This window comes from Epinephelus fuscoguttatus, linkage group LG1 (genome assembly GCF_011397635.1).
Source record: "Epinephelus fuscoguttatus linkage group LG1, E.fuscoguttatus.final_Chr_v1".
NCBI classification, from domain to species: Eukaryota; Metazoa; Chordata; class Actinopteri; order Perciformes; family Serranidae; genus Epinephelus; species Epinephelus fuscoguttatus.
Genome location: NC_064752.1, coordinates 37,580,736 through 37,600,475, shown reverse-complemented (window position 1 = coordinate 37,600,475; position 19,740 = coordinate 37,580,736). Strand labels below are relative to the sequence as shown.

General features: G+C 39.9%; 2 protein-coding genes across 2 annotated transcripts; both read right to left on the bottom strand.

Moving 5' to 3' along the window:
- Positions 1-248: 248 nt before the first annotated feature.
- LOC125897983 (bile acid-CoA:amino acid N-acyltransferase-like) lies at positions 249-10,884 on the bottom strand. Its single transcript, XM_049591560.1, has 11 exons — positions 10,765-10,884; positions 6,901-7,110; positions 3,435-3,534; positions 3,074-3,264; positions 2,804-2,976; positions 2,535-2,651; positions 2,244-2,329; positions 1,416-1,509; positions 1,245-1,325; positions 685-820; positions 249-523 (listed from the first exon to the last, which is right to left on the bottom strand). Exons 1-11 carry the CDS (start codon positions 10,817-10,819, stop codon positions 420-422), a joined length of 1,347 nt encoding a protein of 448 aa, XP_049447517.1. The 5' UTR covers positions 10,820-10,884; the 3' UTR covers positions 249-419.
- A 2,995-nt stretch (positions 10,885-13,879) lies between these two features.
- Positions 13,880-17,829, bottom strand: LOC125888830 (peroxisomal succinyl-coenzyme A thioesterase-like). The gene is made up of 9 exons (XM_049576454.1): positions 17,819-17,829; positions 16,607-16,794; positions 16,334-16,509; positions 16,086-16,202; positions 15,808-15,893; positions 15,371-15,464; positions 15,162-15,242; positions 14,149-14,284; positions 13,880-13,980 (listed from the first exon to the last, which is right to left on the bottom strand). The coding sequence occupies exons 1-9, from the start codon at positions 17,827-17,829 to the stop codon at positions 13,880-13,882; spliced, it is 990 nt and encodes a 329-aa protein (XP_049432411.1).
- Positions 17,830-19,740: the final 1,911 nt, after the last annotated feature.

Genomic DNA, 19,740 nt, shown 5'->3' with positions numbered 1-19,740 from the left:
GTGAGTGTTGACCAGTAATTTTATCCCTAACTGAGTCAATCCTACTTGTAAAGAATTTCAGAAAATGAAGAGCCATTGGAAAGGGTATTCTGTATCTGATTAACAACAGTATCAAAGAGAAACCGCAGATTATTTTTATTGATGTCAATCAGTAGGAAAACATGCTGTCATAGCAGCTGAGAATACACATTTATACTCCTTAAAACACCCAGGCAAGGTGAAAAGTCTCCTGATTTTTCATACCCCATCTACACTTAAGCTTTTTTTTAAAATCTGTCTGAATGCATGAGTGCCCTCTGAAAATCATGGCACTGATTACATCTAGGTGTTTTCTGGTTGTAAGAGTTAGTTATCTGCAATTAAAACTGTGAAGCATTTCATAGACACATTTACAATGAGATATTTTTTAATAACATGCATCATCTTCTTAGATAACTTTCCATAAAATCCAGGATCTTTTTCCAGGCATCTTCCTGGGCAGCAGCGTGGGGTGCAGGGTGACCTCCCCACAGCAAAAATGCTTCTGGAGAAACAAAACAGGGCAGTGTTACAATTATTGTTACTTGCCATAATAGTTACATCATTTATATTACACTTGCTGCTCTGACATTAAGAATGTAATTAAAACACGTATTTAATAGGATTTGGATGAACAAAAAAAAAAAGCTCTGAGGCAGGGCTCACTTTTAATTGGTTTGACTCTCCACAGGGACGCTCTTGAGTGTGGCGTGTAAGGTGGCTCTATCAGGTGACCAGCACCGGGGTAAGACAAATGGGTGAACAGCTGGGATTTTCCTGCAGCCTTCAGGGTCTCCTCGATCTTATGAACAATAAAGCAGTGCTATAACAACAACCAGCAACTTCAGTGGCACCGCAAAAGGGGTGCCATGGTCACCTTGACACAATTCCTGCGGGAACAGGATTGTTTAAAACAGCATAATAGAACCCCTGAAATTCAGTGACCGTTTTGGCATGCCACCCCAAGATTTTCAGTGGCCACACCTATAAAACATTTTTAGGGGAGAAGGTGTTTTTGACTTCTCATATGTTTGACCAAACAAAAAACACATAAAACACTATAAACTGCATGGTTAGGTTAGGTTTCTCTTGAATAAAGACAGGGAGAAAAAAGCTCCATACATGGTTTGCACTGAACATTTATCCAGGAATACTTTATAATTGCTTTCCAACATCAAAAATTTCTAATAGTGGAAAAATCACAAACAGTAAATAAGACAATCTACCGCGTCTGCGTTCTCCATGCTTGAACTGCACAGGTCATCTTCACCCACTATGTATATCAGTGGACAGGCGAGATGTTCTAACTGCAAAAACAACACAAGTTGTCATTCTGGGGTGAATTTTCTTTCATTGATACAAAACATCCATGTGCACACTGACTGGTACGTCCTCACCTTCACTTTGCTCTCAGGGTGAAGGTTTGCAGGCAAGGTGGCGTCTTTGTAACTCACATATCCCTGATCGTAATATGTCAAGAACTCCGAGTGACTACAAAAAGACAAGTGAACAGAGGAAACCAGACCTTGTATTATTTTTAGTCTCTGAGAACATTTTTGAAAACAATCTCTGTGGTATGTATTTTCAGCTTCTTAAATTCATGAAGTCTGGGTAAAATACCAGTGAAGCTACAAGCATTTAAATTAATCGAGGTTAAAAAGAAGAGAAGTCACAGCATCATATCACGTGATACCAACGAGGTACAACACATGCTCAGTGACATTCTATCCCTGTGCGCAAAATAAAGGTATGGATGAGAATTACAATTCTGTAATTATTGAAAAGGTCTGTAATAAACTACCATAAACAAATGATTTCTGTATGCAAACATTCTATTAGTACATTGGCCGCCATCCAGTTGAGTGCACCCAAAACTTCTTTCAGGCTGAGTGCACCCAAAGAGAACCTGAGCAGACACCATGCCATTATTTCTGGTGCCATCTGCTGTAAACCTCCAACAATGCAGCTCCAGTGACATTGCTAATGTATCACATGACACTGCTTCCATGGGGTCAGAGAGCATGTCCCAGTCTTTGCTGAATAGCCTTGAAATTTTTAAGGAACTGTAACCCTACAAAACTAAAACTAATACTTTCATTAACAGACTTCACACTACTACTACCACACGTACTAGACCTGATCAGATCCAAGGGATTAGTGCACTTACCCCACAGTGATGTCTTGACAATAATATCCTTCAAGTTACATCTTTAATTACTATTTACCTATCATCATCATCAATCCTGCCATCTGCATCTGAGGGCTTGACGCTGATTCCTACTGGGCCGTTGATACAAATCAAACAGGATGGCTGGAAGGGAGAACATTAATTGTTTAAAGCCAAAATAAACTCATCAAACTATCCACTGCTCAACATATACAGTAATATATTTACAGTATTTTTATGGCTGTTCATTCTGAAGACACGAGTGTGATATTTCTTGTGCATGGAGCCATGCATGGATCAAACTGTCAATTCAGAAAAAGATGACAGAGAGAGACCTTTCTGAACATACTTTGACACCAATCTGAGTGGCCAATCGAAGAGTCACGTAGACTCCATAGGAGGAACTGATGATCCCAATTCTGTCGGCACAGACCTGAGGATGATCTTGAAGGAGGTGGAATGCTGACTGTCCAAAACAAAACAAACAAACAAAACAAAAAAAGGGTATTTTGAGGTAATGACATAGCCATTAAAGTAAATGTGAGTTTTATTTAAGTGAGACGTACACATGTTGCAGGGAGAACATAGCATAGACTAAAGTCAAGCCTCTCATCTTACTTTGAAATATGAATCACCAACATTGATATGGTGTCGTGGACTTGGCAAATCTTTGTGATTGAAGTAGGCAAGGGACAAGCTAGCATAGCCCCTGGATGCAAAAAGGGCGGAGCGGTACTCCTGCAGTCCTTCTATTCCCCACAAGTCCAGCATGGCTGGAAATGGGCCAGGGCCTGCAGGAAGTCAGTACAGTAGGTGCTGTTCAGAGGACACAGTTTGTCCAGGGCAGTCTTAAAATGTGTGAGTGAGTGCTTCAAATCTCGTGCTCACCGGGAGGTAAAAACAACGTCCCGACAACTCCATCCTGGCGAATCTCTTTTCTCTGTACACCAGGTGCCATGTACCAGCGCTCAGTAGTTACAGCAGCCAGCTCGGTGCTCTGTCTCTCACTGGGTGAAACGTGGCCCTCCAGTAAGGACATGAGCACTACGTATGGAGTCTCTACATTTTTCTTTCTCAGCCTGTCAGAAAGAGCACATTTCAGTCAGGAAATGAAACAATAACAGTAACAGGGTTGGCAGAGAAGTTGAGCTTTGCTACAAGTGTATAAGACGACACACAGTCAGGTTTGATGCCACAAACTTGTTTTAAATTTTCTTTAGCTCTCAGTGAGCTTGTTTTCACCACCTGCCTTAAACCTTCTCTTGAACCAGGAGCCGGCTGCAGTCCCCAGAACAGTCCCATTGGCTCACAGCCCAAATATGAACCCCCGACTGAAGGATCCCTGGTCACTATTGAAGAAACAGAAAGAAAGAGAGGAAAGAAAGAAAGAAAGAAAGAAAGAGAGGAGAGAAGATCACCAGCTGCCTACATAAAAGTCTAAATGGTTCAGATAGTATGATTTCTAAAAGTTGTTTTCGTGATATAAATATTCAATGTTAGAAGGACAGTAAATGTTTTTCCTCTTGCCTGTAGAGCTATTTATCAGTTTTTATCAATTGTTTCAGTAGAGTTGCAGAGTGTTGGATATCATCTGTAGAGCTGTCTGCTTACTCTCAAATATAATGGAAGCAGATGGCATTCAGCTTGTGGTGCTCAAAGCACCCAAAAACAAAGAAACAAGCAAAATTGTTTTTTTGAAAAACTTTTTTCTGGGCGATGAAGATGGTAGAACTCTTGTTTTGTTGCAGAAAACCTTTTGATACATCCACCTCAAGACCTGGGGTGGAGCAGTGATTTTAAATGTGGGGGTGTTCCAGGGGTGGCACATGAGCACCACATCCTGCCTGCCTTTGGCTGTTTCCCTCTCCAAAATTAATGCTCCCAGACAGTATTCAGAGATTCTTCCAACATAGAGTCGGTCATTATGAACTGAGAGTCATTCATTATGAACATGCATATTTATTAAAACAAATTTAAGCTGTTATCAGTTTTTAATATGAACATATACCAAACCATATCATTGTAGGCTACCTGAGAACTGAGACAAGACATCCACACATAAAGTACAGTCAAGTAATGAATTTCTTTCTTTTTCAGGACAACCTGGAAAATCAGAATATGTATGCTGAAAATTTCAGCATACATATTCATTCATGTGACATCATTTAATGATGTCACATGAATGGATTAAAAGTTATATGACTACAAAAACAAAAGAAAAAATTAAAAAAAAATTAACCGGGAATTGAATTTCACAGAATTTTATTTTTAAAAAACACACATATCAACAGTTATCAATTTATCTTTATTTTATCATGGAGGATTATTAGGCTATTCCTTTCTTTTCAATTCTGGCAGAAAACTATCTTGCCTCAAGCTGATCTTTGGCTGCTCCTGATTGGATGCTACCGTCAAAAAACAAAAGAAGAAGAAATAGTAGCATCTGATTGGTCGAGAGACTGACCAGAAGTCGTCATTGTTTACGTCAAGCCCATAGACTGTTTATAAAAAAGGTCAAGCCTCACAATGGAGGTCCGGTATCATAATTTACACGTTTTTAATCACAAAATGTAATATTTAATTGCTATCGCGGAGTTATCACGGTGGATTTACTGTAGCCTAGGCTACGAGGTTCTTGGGAGAGAAAAAAAAAACCTCTGCACTTAACGGCTGGATTGAAAACTTTCTCGAAAAGATTGTCCTGAGCCCACCATAGATCGCCAAAAGAGTAAGCTTCTGATCACAATTTTCCCCATTAAGTTACTTTGTGTGGTGTGGTGTGGGCTGCGGGGGAGAGCAGGGTCTCCGCCGACAGAGAGATGATGTTGATTTGAGGGGGCGGCGGAGAGCCGGTTTCCTCTGCATTCACTTACATGACAACTTGACTTGAAAAAGAAGTCAATTTTCTGCTGCTGCCTCTTCCTTTTTGGCATCTCTGCCTCCTTCTTCTCTCCGTTGTGTGTCAATGTTATTCAATGTCAGCCATGGGTGAGTGACAAAAGCTCCAACTGGTCGTGGACAACAGTCTGTGATTGGGTGAATGTCCATTCAATTTGACCAATGCCTTTTCATGCAGCATAAGGGGGGGGGGGGTGTGCTCCATTTTTGTATGCTGGTGCACTGCCAGGGTGGGCAAACGGATTTAAATTTGGAAAATGTGTGGGGAGTGAAATCGTCTTGCTGTAAAAGTGGGGGTGTCAAAACACCCCCATCCCCCACGGGTGCGACGCCCCTGCTCAAGACTATCAAACTTGGAGAAAAGAATGATAATGTCTACCTGCCTTGCATACTTTAATGCAGACGCGATCAAGCACCAAAAAGACAGCTGACAAACAATAAAAAGATGATGACAAGACTACCTGCATCCCTGCTAACAGTTGGCTATCTTGAAACTACCTTGAAAATGTTCTTCAGTCAGGCTGAGAAAACCTCCTAAAGCTGCTAAACGATGGAAAACTCTCCTATTATTGTGTCACTCTCGCATCTTTGTTATTAAAATGAACGTCCTCCTATAATCAACTTTCTTTGTTCTATGGTATTTTCACCATCTTCTCAGGACCAATGGAAAAAACTCATTCTTTACCATCTGGATTTGTACAGGGAATCCAGACTGAGACTAAACACTCTCTAAAAACAAAAAGCAAAAAGGGGGATTGGCTTTACCTAACTTCCAGTGGTATCACTGGTCTTTTGTACTGCGCCCTGTCTCCAAATTTCTAGATCCTACTTCTTGTGTGTCTTGTACATCTATTGAAGAGAACATGATGTCCCCTCACAGGTTACAAGATCTTATCTACTCCAACATTTCATTCAAATGATTACAAAATAAATTTGGACTAAATTATTACTGATATAATTTCCACTAGGCTTATTGCCGAAAAGCACCGCAAACTTTTGTCTAACAGGTATCTTCACTCTTCTATCTTTCTTTGTCTATCTCCAACTCAGTACAGAGATGCGCACTTATGTAATGCCTTCTAACATACCTCTCTCCACACATCCATTCCCCGCCATTAATGTTTATATCACATGCTGTCACAAGCACAAGCCTCTAGTCCATGCACAGTAGTAGATGCGTGGTGATACAGTTGGCAGGTGTAGTTCAGTAGGAAAAAGACAGTTCCTACATGAAACTGTTCACAACAAGGTCTGTGAATTATCTTGAGTAACCGAGTAATGATTTTTGGAGAGAGCAATGGCGGGTGAGTTTTTAAAAATGTATTTTTTTTTCTACTTTAAGCACCACAAGCCAAGTGCCATCTAGTTCCATTATATTCAAGAGAAGGCAGGCATCTGTATGGCCTATGTCTTCAACACTGTGCAACTCACACCAAAACAATGCAGAGTGATAAATAGCTCTACATGTAAGAGGGAAAATATGTATTTTTGATTTTGGGGTGAACTGTCCACCAAACTTGTAACTTTCATCAACCATTTTTTTACAGCTCTGATTAAGTTGAAACTTAATTGATTCTGCTTAATTGCTGCTTTGGTGGTTCTACTCCCTCTACAGTTTTCTAAAATGAGTTGTAAACACTTACACCTTTTTAAAAAACAACAACAACAACAAAAAACAAAACATCTATAACAATCATTGGTCAAGAGTCATTGTATGAGTAGAAATTTTACGCATTACATTTGTGGTAATTACATTATTACAACAGCATTACATATAATCCAACAGATAATATACTGTACTATGAAGTGTGACTCACAGTTGACAGTGCCATCTGAATTTGTGTTATAATGGGCGAATGCCTCCCACAGGTCACCACCATCACTGTGCATTTGTGTACACACTGTGACAGGACTGTGTGGGGGCAGGAAACGTCCTTTAATGCTGATCGGTTCATCTACGAGGGCACGAGCAGGAGCAGCTGTCAATAGAGGGGCTGGTCTAAAGCTGCTTTTCCACCGAACTCCACCTACAAGAAAAATATACCTGTGAACTTTAAAGTATGACAGAAAAAGACACTCTGAGAGGTACTGCAGATGATAATTTATTTTAAAGACTCTAATGTAGTATCTGAGGGTGGGTAAAGATCTAACACATGATTTTTTTTTTTAAAGATAATTTTTTCAGGGCTTTTTGCCTTTAATGGAAAGAGACAGGGTGAAATGGAGAGAGAGAGAGTGTATGGGGGGATGACATGCAAAGGGTTGCAAGCCGGAGTCAAACCTGCGACCGCTGAATCGTCTTTGTATATGGGCCGCTGACACAATCCACTACGCTACCAACACCCCCTAACACATGAAATTTTAACATTTTCATCTATTTGATGGGTGATTTCATCCAAAGCAACCTACTTCTCCACATACCCACCCACCGGAAGCAATTTTGGGTTTATTGTCTGGCTGAAGGTTAGGGCTTCAAAATTATGGGCAAAAACTGGGCATAACATCTGTCATGGCTGTTTGTTTAGGAAGCGCTTGCTTTAATATAAAGCAGTTTTCTATGAGCAGAGCACTGCTTTCAATGTTAATGTCACAGTCAATCACATGATTTCAATTGTGGGAAGCCAAATTAGTGATTGAGGTTAATTTTCTATTAAAAACCCACAGGCCATTTAATATATTTCATAGGACATACTACACCCCTTACAGGTTACACAAAATTGACAGCAATATTTCCTCCAGATGTCAGAGATGTAAAGTGACCGATGGTGATCTTCTACACATGCTATGGAGTTGCCCAATGATAGAAGACTTTTGGAAACGTGCCATTGAACTAACCTCAAGGACAATAGGAATTCAAATTGAACAGGACCCAAAACTATGGATTCTGGGGGACACAACCTCTGTTAATGTGAACTACTATAAGAAATATTTTATTTTACTTGCAAGCACTGCAGTGAAAAAATGTATTCTGATTAACTGGAAATCTGAAAATTCACCAACAGTGAGACACTGGATTAACGAGCTCGTGTCTTACTGCACACCTGAAAAGATATTATATAATGTGAGAGGGAAGCATGTAGCCTTTGGAAAAATCTGGGCCCCCTTCATAGACATTCTGCCTTCTCTGGACTTGGTTGACCATGGTGGTGTGAGCCTTCCTGGACCGGCTTCAAATTAGCCCTCTGTAGATTCTTCTTGTATAACTTCCTTACTGTATTTGTTGCAAGTAGTATGTTGATTCATATACATATGAAGATGTACAGATGGGTGGATGTATAAACTGTGTAGGTATACTATAAATGAAAGGAAATCGAGAGCCATACAAGGGAGGAGGGTGGGGGGTGGGAGGGGAAAAGTTCCTTTTTTTTTTTTCTTTCTTTCACCTTCTTCTTTTTTGTTTCTCATTTTCTCTTCTGATGCTCAAAAATTATCCTTGTATGGTGTGTCTGTAAGGTTATGCATTTATGTATGTTTCCTCTGTAAATGCGGCTTAACCTATGGTAACAAACTGTACTGTGCACCATGAATATCCTATAAGAGCATCTGTTAATAAAAACAAATCTTTAAAAAAAAAAAAAAAACCCACAGGCCACCTTTTTCATTTGAAAACCAATATATATGGGTGTTTAGTAGTGTTGATAGATTTTGGTCAGAATCTTGACATTTGAGTATTTGAATTCTAATATTGTGTCATAAAATATGCATAGTGCCAAGTGATGCAAATGGAGGCAGCTTTTGTCACCAACTGACAAACTGACCAATTCACTGAACTCAACCCCAAAATATCTGGACATGAGTCTATATGTTAAGTTTTTTTTTTCTTTTTTTCTCTTTTCTTTTGAGGGATTGTGCTCTCTGCCTTTTTGTCTTCCTTTGGTGTGCAATTATCGATTGCTTTTATTACTTTTATCTTTTACTTCTGTTATCTTTTAACATGTTTTAAACATGTTGGTGCTATTGTATCATTTTTATTTGTTTTTATGGTTTTGTTTTCTGTTTTCTGTTTTTAGGAGAATGAGCTGCTAGAACAGTAGTTACTGTTCTGTTTCTTTTCATCTATCATTGTAAGTTTTTAATTTATTCTGTGCAATACAGTCACAGTCAGTGCAATTATCTGTGTTTGAGGACTTATGCACTCATAGTGGGGCGGTGCAATATATGTTATATAGAGTGTCCTATAATGTTATTTATTTTATACACTGAAGCAGGGACGATTCTAGGATCAGAGGTTTAGGGGTGCTGAGCACCCAGAGAGCTGCCCGGCCAGGCAAGATAAATTTCACTGTTTTATACATTTTAACTCAATTTCATTCCCACATTTGTGAAAGAAAAGCACAACACTTTTTGGGAAAGTTTGTGACTAAACCATCAAATCTGATAAAGGTTATTTAAATGCTGAGCCACAGCAAAAGAGGAATGGATTGGAATCATAAAAGAAACATATCGTAACCCTAATTTGTGGGGTTAACTCATTTTGATACAGCAGCTCCTCAACATACACATAAACAGTATGTATGTTTCTGGATTAAACCAGCCCCCTATAGTGAGTACCAAAAATACCAAAAATACTAATCAGAATACTAATAAATAAAGTCCTCTCTCTGCTCCTCTCTCTCTCTTTGTACTGTCAACCAAAAGGCAAATAACCAAACAATGCGTTTCATATCTAATAAGAGATATAAACTGATACATTGACTTACAACATCATTCTAGATAGACAGACCATTTCATCTTACACTCTTACCTGAACCTGGCTCTTTTTTTCTTTTTTTTTCCGAAAAAACAATCTTATATCCAAACACATTCTGTCTGGAGTACACAGCCCTACAAACCACACCCACAGCTGGTGTTTATAGCATTGGTAATGATTGTGCCTGATTGATTGTGCCTTAATGATTATCCCTCATATATATATATATATACATATATATATATATATATATATATATATATAAACAGAGTAGATCCAAGCGCAAGCAGAGGCTATTTGAGTGCGAGGGCAGGGTTTTTGAATGTGAAATCAATAAATAATGCTCTCTAACTGATAGACCACTCTCTTGAATAAAGATAGGGATAAAGATCCATAATTTTGTTGCATTGTGATACATGTGAGTGATGAAATGTAATTGCAGCTATGGCATTGTTGTCCAAGACAAATTTCACTCCGGGGACAATAAAGTCTATCCTTATCCTTACTGGCTGTCAGAGTGGTGCTCAGAGAGAGAGAAAGAGACAGTTACAAATGGCAACAGAGGATTATAGCAGCCAAGATACAGACACACTTTATTCTCCTGAAACTATATTTACAACCTGGATGAATTCTCATCTTGATTCTTTTGATCAGTGAACCCTTAAGGACGAAAGTAATAAAAATAGGAATGGACACAATGTTCCGACTTTATGACTACTTCAGAGGTAAGGAGTCACGTCACCCCCCCCTTTTCTACTGACAAAGCTTTCAGCTAAATTATATTTGCTCAATTTCCTGACAATGTTTTGGGACTCTTTTACATTTGTAACAACAGTAGCTACAGGGAAAATTAAATTCTGTGAGATGTTAAAATACGACACACTCAGATGTTCATATAAAAGCAGCAGTTGTAAGCCTAGAGTATTATAGTAACACATTTACTAAGCTCTCCGATGACCCATAAAAAGACAATAAAGAACAAAATTCTTACCCACAGCACGCCACAAACATGCCAGGCTCCTGTGTACACCAATGCACGGTATCATCTTTGTTCCTGTGAGCTGCCGTATTGTAGTCAAACTCACGAGCTCTGACCATTATACTGTTTCTGTCTCCCCTTTAAAAAAGAAGTGTAGGTCAAAGATAAGAAACATTACAGAGTCACGCCTATTACGTGAAAAAAAACGTTCATCTGTCCAGTCACTGACCATCATTACCAATGCTATAAACACCAGCTGTGGGTGTGGTTTGTAGGGCTGTGTACTCCAGACAGAATGTGTTTGGATATAAGATTGTTTTTTCGAAAAAAAAAAAAAAAAAGAGCCAGGTTCAGGTAAGAGTGTAAGATGAAATGGTCTGTCTATCTAGAATGATGTTGTAAGTCAATGTATCAGTTTATATCTCTTATTAGATATGAAATGCATTGTTTGGTTATTTGCCTTTTGGTTGACAGTACAAAGAGAGAGAGAGGAGCAGAGAGAGGACTTTATTTATTAGTATTCTGATTAGTATTTTTGGTATTTTTGGTACTCACTGTAGGGGGCTGGTTTAATCCAGAAACATACATACTGTTTATGTGTATGTTGAGGAGCTGCTGTATCAGAATGAGTTGTCTTCCCCCAGAAATTAGGGTTACGATATGTTTCTTTTATGATTCCAATTTATTCCTCTTTTGCTGTGGCTCAGCATTTAAATAACCTTTATCAGATTTGATGGTTTAGTCACAGACTTCCCCAAAAAGTGTTGTGCTTTTCTTTCATAAACGTGGGAATGAAATTGAGTTAAAATGTATAAAACAGTGAAATTTATCTTGCCTGGCTCTCTGGGTGCTCAGCACCCCTAAACCTCTGATCCTAGAATCGCCCCTGCTGGATAGTGTGACGTGTGGTTGTGCTGCTGCCGTGGTCTTGCCAGATGCCTCCTGCTGCTGATGTTATCGTTAGTCATACTTCTACTGTTATTATACACATATGATTATTGTTACATATGTATACTATCAGATATTAATATATACTTTCAACGTATTGTACCACAATAACCGGAATTATAATTATAATATTATTTCATTAATGTTGTTGTAAACTATTAACATTATCGTCTGTCTTGCAATTCTTTCTCTCTCTGTCTCTTTTTCTGTCTCTTTTTCTGTCTCATTGTGTCATACGGATTACTGTTAATGTATTATGTTGATCTGTTCTGTACGACATCTACTGCACGTCTGTCCGTCCTGCAAGAGGGATCCCTCCTCAGTTGCTCTTCCTGAGGTTACTACCATTTTTTTTCCCCCGTTAAAGGGTTTTTTTTGGGGGGGAGTTTTTCCTTATCTGCTGCGAGGGTCCTAAGGACAGAGGGATGTCGTATGCTATAAAGCCCTGTGAGGCAAATTGTGATTTGTGATATTGGGCTTTATAAATAAAATTGATTGAAATGATTGATTGACTTTATAAAATAATGGACATAGCCACCATGAAATCACCTATTGGTTTGTGGACTGAGCAATAATTTGGATGAGCACTAATGCTGGTTCACACTGTGCATTTACAGCTATGGTTATCTGTGACAATGCTAATTCTAGATTCTATAGAAAATTAGTCAACAAAACATTTTAATGGTATGAAAGCTATGGCAGTTATACTACAGTGGACCACTTTCTCATCCTTTTAAATCCAGGTAGGTAGGTACTTCTGCATTGGCTTTTTTTTTTACCTCAAGAGGTTGCTGCTTGATTTTAACAATGTTGCTTGGCCTCCCCCTGTGCTGCAGCCAGCATCCTATTTAGCTGCTGGACCTCTGCCACCAGACAGGTGGTGAGCTCTGGGCAAAGCCAAACACTGTTCATTTGGACACACTGCAATGACACACAGCTGGTTGTATATTGGCAAAGTTTCCCTGCTGCCCTTCATTGGTCCCTGTAGAGCAGGGTAGGTCTTTATTCAGTGTTATATGCTAATCATTAAAAAGCAAATGCAGCATGTATATGCAAGCTACCTAGCTAACAGTACACTTTTCCAGGTTTGGTTATGGTTTTGGTATGGGGTTGAAATGTTTATCTCCTTTCAACCTCTCCCGGTGATGAGTGACATGCCTCAGGCAAAATGTTTAACACATAATCCACAAAACCAGCCTGAAAATGAAAGAAATCTGAAACAATTGCATTACAGTCTATAGAGCACAGTCGTGTTGTCTGACCCTTGTTTGAGCCATTGGTGGAATATTAGGGTCCATGTAAACGCACCTAGTGATAACTCTGACCAAGGCAGTTTCAGTGGAATTATAGGACTTAAGGCCAGGTTGATAGGTATCAAAAAGGTTGTTGTTGGGTAAATTGGCAGTAAGTTGATCAGCGTCAGCTGTCTCTAGTAATTCTGACATTTAAGGAAGATTGCAAATTAGTTTAGAACATGTTAGGTCTTTTAAGCAGCTTAAGCAGTTTAATGTCAGTTTTAAAAGCTGAGGGCACAGAGCACATGGAAAGTGATTCTGGGGTAAATTATTTCAAACTTTGAAAGGGTTGTCTGCATGGATTAAAGTATTGCTCACAGCATAGAGAAGTGTTGACCACTAATTTTAATCTCTAACTGAGTCAATCCTACTTGTAAAGAATTTCAGTAAACCACCAGCATTGAATGACAAGCTATTGGCAGGGGTATTCTGTATCTGATTAACAACAGCATCAAACAGAAACTGTGGATTATTTTTATTGATATTAATCAGGTGAGACAAACATGCAGTCATAGCAGCTGAGAGTGCACGTTTATACTCCTTAAAACACTTGACCCAGGCAAGGTGAAGTCTCTTGTTTTTTCATACCCCAGCTACACTCATACATTGCACAAACCCATTTGAGTGCAAAGCTCCCTCTGAAAACCATGGTGCTGATTTCATCCAGGTGCGTTTTCTCGTTGTAAAAGGAGCAACAGAGTCAAGCTTTTTAGCAAGGCACTAATCAGATTGTCTGTGAGGTTTTTATTAATTAGTTCCAGGAGTTCCTTTTCATCTGAAAACACCCCCCCCACCCCCACCACCACCACTTCTCTGAATGTTAAACTCAGAGACAAGAAGCATTTTCCATCACATCTGTCATGAGATATTTTTAATGTCAAGATTCATCCTCTCAGATTAGTTTCCATAAAATCCAGAACCTTTTTCCAGGCATCTTCCTGGGCAGCAGCGTGGGGTGCAGGGTGACCTCCCCACAGAGTGAACACTGGAGGAGAAACAAAGCAGTGCAGTGTTTGATTATTGTTATTATTTTTACTTTCCATTATATTTACATACTTTCTATTACACTTGCTGGTCTGACATTAATGATGCAATCAAAACAGATGTTAAATGGGATTAGGCTGAACAAAAAATGCTCTGGGATAGGGCTCACTTTTAATTGGTTTGACACTCCAAAGCGACGCTTGTGAGTGTGGTGTGTAAGGTGGTTCAATCAGGTGACCAGCACCGGGGTACGACAAACGGGTGAACAGTTGGGATTTTCCTGCAGCCTTCAGGGTCTCCTCGATCTGATGATCAATAAAACAGAGCTATAACAACAACTAAACACTTTACAGTGAGCCAATGGCACCCCAATAGAGGGCCAAGGGAGCCATGACCACCCCCTGGCCCTGACCCCACTAAACCCATAGCTAAGCAAACATGAAGTTAGTGGTATCTTGTGAAACTACACAACCTAAGGCATCCATTGGTACCATAGCTTGAGGCTCAAGCATAAGGCTCAAAACTCAAATTTTTCTCAAAATTTTGGCAAGAGAAAAACTTACATTATGATTTTCAGAGGGGTCCTTTGAACTCTCACCTCAAGATATCGGAATGAAAATGGTTTTATGGCTACCTATGAGTCTCCCATAAACTTGAGAAAGCTTGTTCCCAATAAATGTTTTGTCTCTTACTATCAACGTACTTTTTAAAAATAAAGTAAAGATAACGAGCCCATTCAATGAACAATAAATCACTGAACACAGGTGTGCACAGGTACGTAACACATCAAAATCGTTGTGGAACTCAAAACGTTAACCGTACCAGTATTAGTCTGTGCACATTAGGAAATTAGTAATATTGTCATGAAACAAAGCCTACAGTATGCGATTCCTTAATTCTCCTTATAAGGATATATATAGTTATAGTTTTAAACTAGCCTACATACTTAAACAATATAAGCAATTGTCAACGCTAACACATTTTAAAAATCTGTGTCATTTACAACTAAAGTGAATATGTTTTTGACTGCTCAAATGTTTGACTTACACCACATTTTAAAAAAAAAAAACCCACTATAAACAATATGGTTTACACCGACCATGTATCCAGGACTATTTTAGAAATGTTTTTGAACATCAATTATAATTTTTAATACTTAAAAATCAGTATAAGACAATCTACCATGTCTGCGTTCTCCATGCTTGCAGTGCACAGGTCATCTTCACCCACTATGCACAATAATGGACAGGAGAGGTGCTCTAACTGGAAAAAAAGAAAGAAAAGAACCCCCCCCCCTCTCAAAAAATGCACAAGATATCATTCTGGAGGGAAGGTTCTTTCATTGATATAAAATACCGATATGCATATTGACATATTGATTGAGTCCTCACCTTCACTTTGCTTTCAGGGTTAAGGTTTGCAGGCAAGGAGGTGTCTCTGAAACTCACATAGCCTCGATCATCATACGTCCAATATTTCGGGTCTCTAAAATGACAAGTTAACAGAGACCAACCACATCTGTTTTTTTTTTCATAAGTGTTTGGGGAAATTTTTGAAAACAACCTCTGCGATACTCTTTTTTTAAAATAATAAAGTCTGGATTATGTACCAGAAAAGCTATTAAAGCTATTTTACTAGCTCTCAATCGATTAGACATTAAATTAACAACAAACTATTAGTCTACAAGACTAAAACTTGTACTGTAGTCAATAGACTTCTCACTTGATACTAGACCCGATCAGATCAGACCAGACGGATCCTTGCAATAACCCCACAGTGATGTCATAACAGTAATATCCTACAAGTTGCATCTCTGATTACTATTTACCTATCAACGTCTACAGTCCTGCCATCTGGATCTGAGAGCTTAATGGTGCTTCCTACTGGGCCGTTGATACAAATCAAACAGGATGGCTGGATGGGAGAACAAAAGTTGTTTAAAGTCAAAGTGAACTCTCCAAAATTTCTATGACTCTGCATATACTATATATACAGTATTTTTATAGCTATTCATTCTAAAATTTTGATATTTCATGCACATGGAGCTATGCATTGATCAAACTGTCGATTTAAAAAAGATGACAGAGAGAGACCTTTCTGACATACTTTGACACCAGTCTGAGTGGCCAATCGAAGAGTCAAGTAGACTCCATAGGAGAGACCGATAATCCCAATTCTGTCGGCACAGACCTGACGATAATCTTGAAGGAGGTGGAATGCTGACTGTCAAAACAAAACAAAACAAAAAGGATATTTTGAGGTGATGACGTAGTCATTAAAGTAAATCTGGGCTTTATTTAAGTGAGACATGCACATGTTGCGGAGAGAACTAAAGTAAACCCCTCACATCTTACTTTGAAATATGATTCACCAACATTGATTCTGCTTTGTGGGCCAGGCAAATCTTTGTGATTGAAGTAGGTAAGGGACAAGCTAGCATAGCCCCTGGATGCAAAAAGTGCGGAGCGGTACTCCACCAGTCTTCCTCCCCTTCCCCACAAGTCCAGTACAGCTGGAAATGGGCCAGGGCCTGCAGGAAGTCAGTACAGTAGGTGCTGTTCAGAGGACACAGTTTGTCCAGGGCAGTCTTAAAATGTGTGAGTGAATGCTTCAAATCTCGTGCTCACCGGGAGGTAAAAACAACGTCGCGACAACATCCTGGCGAATCTCTTTTCTCTGTACACCAGGTGCCATGTACCAGCGCTCAGTAGTTACAGCAGCCAGCTCGGTGCTCTGTCTCTCACTGGGTGAAACGTGGCCCTCCAGTAAGGACATGAGCACTACGTACAGAGTCTCTACATTTTTCTTTCTCAGCCTGTCAGAAAGAGCACATTTCAGTCAGGAAATGAAACAATAACAGTAACAGGGTTGGGTTGTTGAGCTTTGCTACAAGTGTATAAGACACACTTTCGGTTTTGATGCCACAAACTTTAAAAAAAAAAATTTTCAGCTCTCATTGAGCTTGTTTCCACCACCTGCCTTAAACCTTCTCTTGAACCAGGAGCCGGCTGCAGTCCCCAGAACAGTCCCATTGCTCACAGCCCAAATATGAACCCCCGACTGAATGATCCCTGGTCACTATTGAGGAGACAGAAAGAAAGAGAGGAGAGAAGATCAGCAACTGCCTGCATAAAAGTCTAAATGGTTCAAATAGTTTAATTTTTAAAAGTTGTTTTCATGATACACAGATTCAATGTTAAAAGGGCAGTTCATCCCAAAATCTGTGCTGTTAATTACCTTGCCGCATGGCTGTACATTCTGCCTTTGTGTGTGCACTGTGGAATCCTCTCATCGTTGCCACTGGATGATTGATTTTTCGTCAGAGCCACCCTACCAACTGCTGGCTCAACACAGGTGTGTTGGCGTTCCCTGTGTGTTTTCCTGGTTTTGGATTCTCTGCTTGTCTGACATCACCTTTTGCCTGCTCCCTCATGGTACTGTTGCAAATAGTTAAAATGTCAGCTGCGTGTGTCTGGCGGGCACTGGCCACTTACCTGCTTTCAGCTTTGGTGAGTTGCCAAGAGGAAGGCTTGGAAGGCTCCAAGCCAAGATATTGACTCTCCCAGTTGTTTCAACTGTCTGCTCATCCTGTGTTTATCAAAGTGGTGCATTAAAGTTCATTATAAACTGTTGTGTCTGTTATTGGTGCTGCTTTTGAGTCATAAACCTACACGTTGCAGAACACTGCAGGTATGGATAAAAACACCACAGTGCAACAAAACGAAATACTGAACCAGCCTGAAACCAAATTTGTGTCTCTTGAGGAAAGAAGCAGAAAAGACAACCTGTGCCTTGTCTTCCTAAAAGAGGGAGAGGAGAAGGGAACTGCTTTGGCCTACCTGACTACCATCTTCCAAGTGGCTCTTTTGTTTAGCTGAACATCCACCGGAGTTCATGCAGGCTCATTGCATCAATAGTGAAATGTTATGTTTCACAGAGAGACTAAAGGTTGAACAAATCAAGAAGTCCATTGGAAGTTGCCAGGTACACCATTCGATTCACACCAGGCTACAGTAATGATGCCGACATGCAGAGGTGTCCCTGGTGCCCAGTCAGGAACCAGGCTTGTGGTTTGGGTTTTGAAGCTTTCTTGTATTTGATCCTGGCCGTCATCAAACAACAACCATTCCAAGGCAGAGAACTTTAGTAATTCCAACAAGACAATAAGGAATAATGCCCAGTCTTCTTGGGTGGCAAGGGTCATAGATTGTGTTCTCCACATCATGTCTACTATAATGTAGGCAAATTTGCATTTCCTTAGATAGCGAAGGCATAACTCGGTGGTGGTGGTGGTGTGATGAGGTGCTCCTTTAATGCAGTGTATTTCAGTATAAGCATGTTGTGCTAGTGAAGGTAGTCCCAGGCCTGCCTCCTCCCCCATCAACCCCCCATATCAGCACCAGATTATGTAAGGCCCTTGATGGCCCTTGCTTATTCTTTTGGATCCTGTCCTCTTCCCTGTTGTGGCTCGTTGTTACAGCTTTGATCTGATCCATCCGCTGAGCACAATGCATGTGGAAACCTTGTTGTCCTGCCTATCTGAGTGATCCTGTGTTAATACCCAATACCTGAGGTGCTTAACCTGCTGATGTTTTTTTTTTTTTTTTTATCATGTCTGTGTGCTCTCTCCCTGCAGGCAGGGGATTGTTAGGGCAGCTGAGAACACCTGAGACTGTTGAGGTTATAAGCCTGTGTGCAGCTGGTAGATGTCTCTCTGGCTGAACCTCCACCTTGCTTTGGTCTGGTTATGTTGCTTTAGTTCTGCTTTTATGCACCTTTACAACACTTGCACACACTTTCTACTAATGCACCACACACACTACTGACACCACTGCACACTCCACACTGTAAATATTCATTTCATCTTTAATTTGGTCTATTTTGGCCTGATTTAGTTTAATTTGATTAAATAAATATCTTGTTCATCTTTGCCATGGTATCTCCATTTTTGTTGTGGCCTTTTGAGCCGGGTTATAACATTAGCCTTATAGCTGTTTTTCTTAAATTGTACTTATTCTGCTGTTATTGTTAAACCAACTGGGTTGTTTATTTGTTTGTAGTTCTTCTTGTATATGTTATTTTTCTTTCAGATTGCACAGTTTTGTCGTGAGTATTGCTGTGTTGCATCTGAGGTGAGTAGGTGGTGGCACCCGTTAGTGTAGTCTGTAGGTGTTTCTCAAAAGGATCCTTCCTTGGTAGGATGAGTCCTTCCAAGAAAGGACAAGAAAAAATAAACACTTGATTCAACTCAGTCGCTCTTTTAGTGGTTAAATTCTCCCTAAAGTTTTGAGTTACTGTTTAAAGGTAGGGTCTGGAGGATTTTCCAGTTGCTGTTTGTAAACACACATTCAAATTTGGCCCCTCCTATCAGGCTCAACTCTCCTGGGTGTACGGAGCCCGGAGGTACGGAAGAAGGCTTCACAGAAGAGGTTCAGGCAAGGCTCACGCTGGTGCACACTCGGACACGCTCGGGCACGGCACCTGCGCTCTCTCATTGGCTGGGGAAATCTCCGCCCAGAAGCGGTCCAAGCTCACAGAAACATCAAAATACAGTTAAAGGGCAGGAGCTCTGCAAACAGAGTCACCACCACACATGAGTAGAAGCCCATAGGTGATGATTAAGCAGGATTTCATTTGTATATGTCTATATTTTGTTTTGTTTGAAAATCCTCCAGATCCTACCTTTAAGCTTTGTTTAATGTGATGTGAACACTAAAATACCTGCAAAAAACAAATGGTGGGGTTGCTGTAATAATTAAAT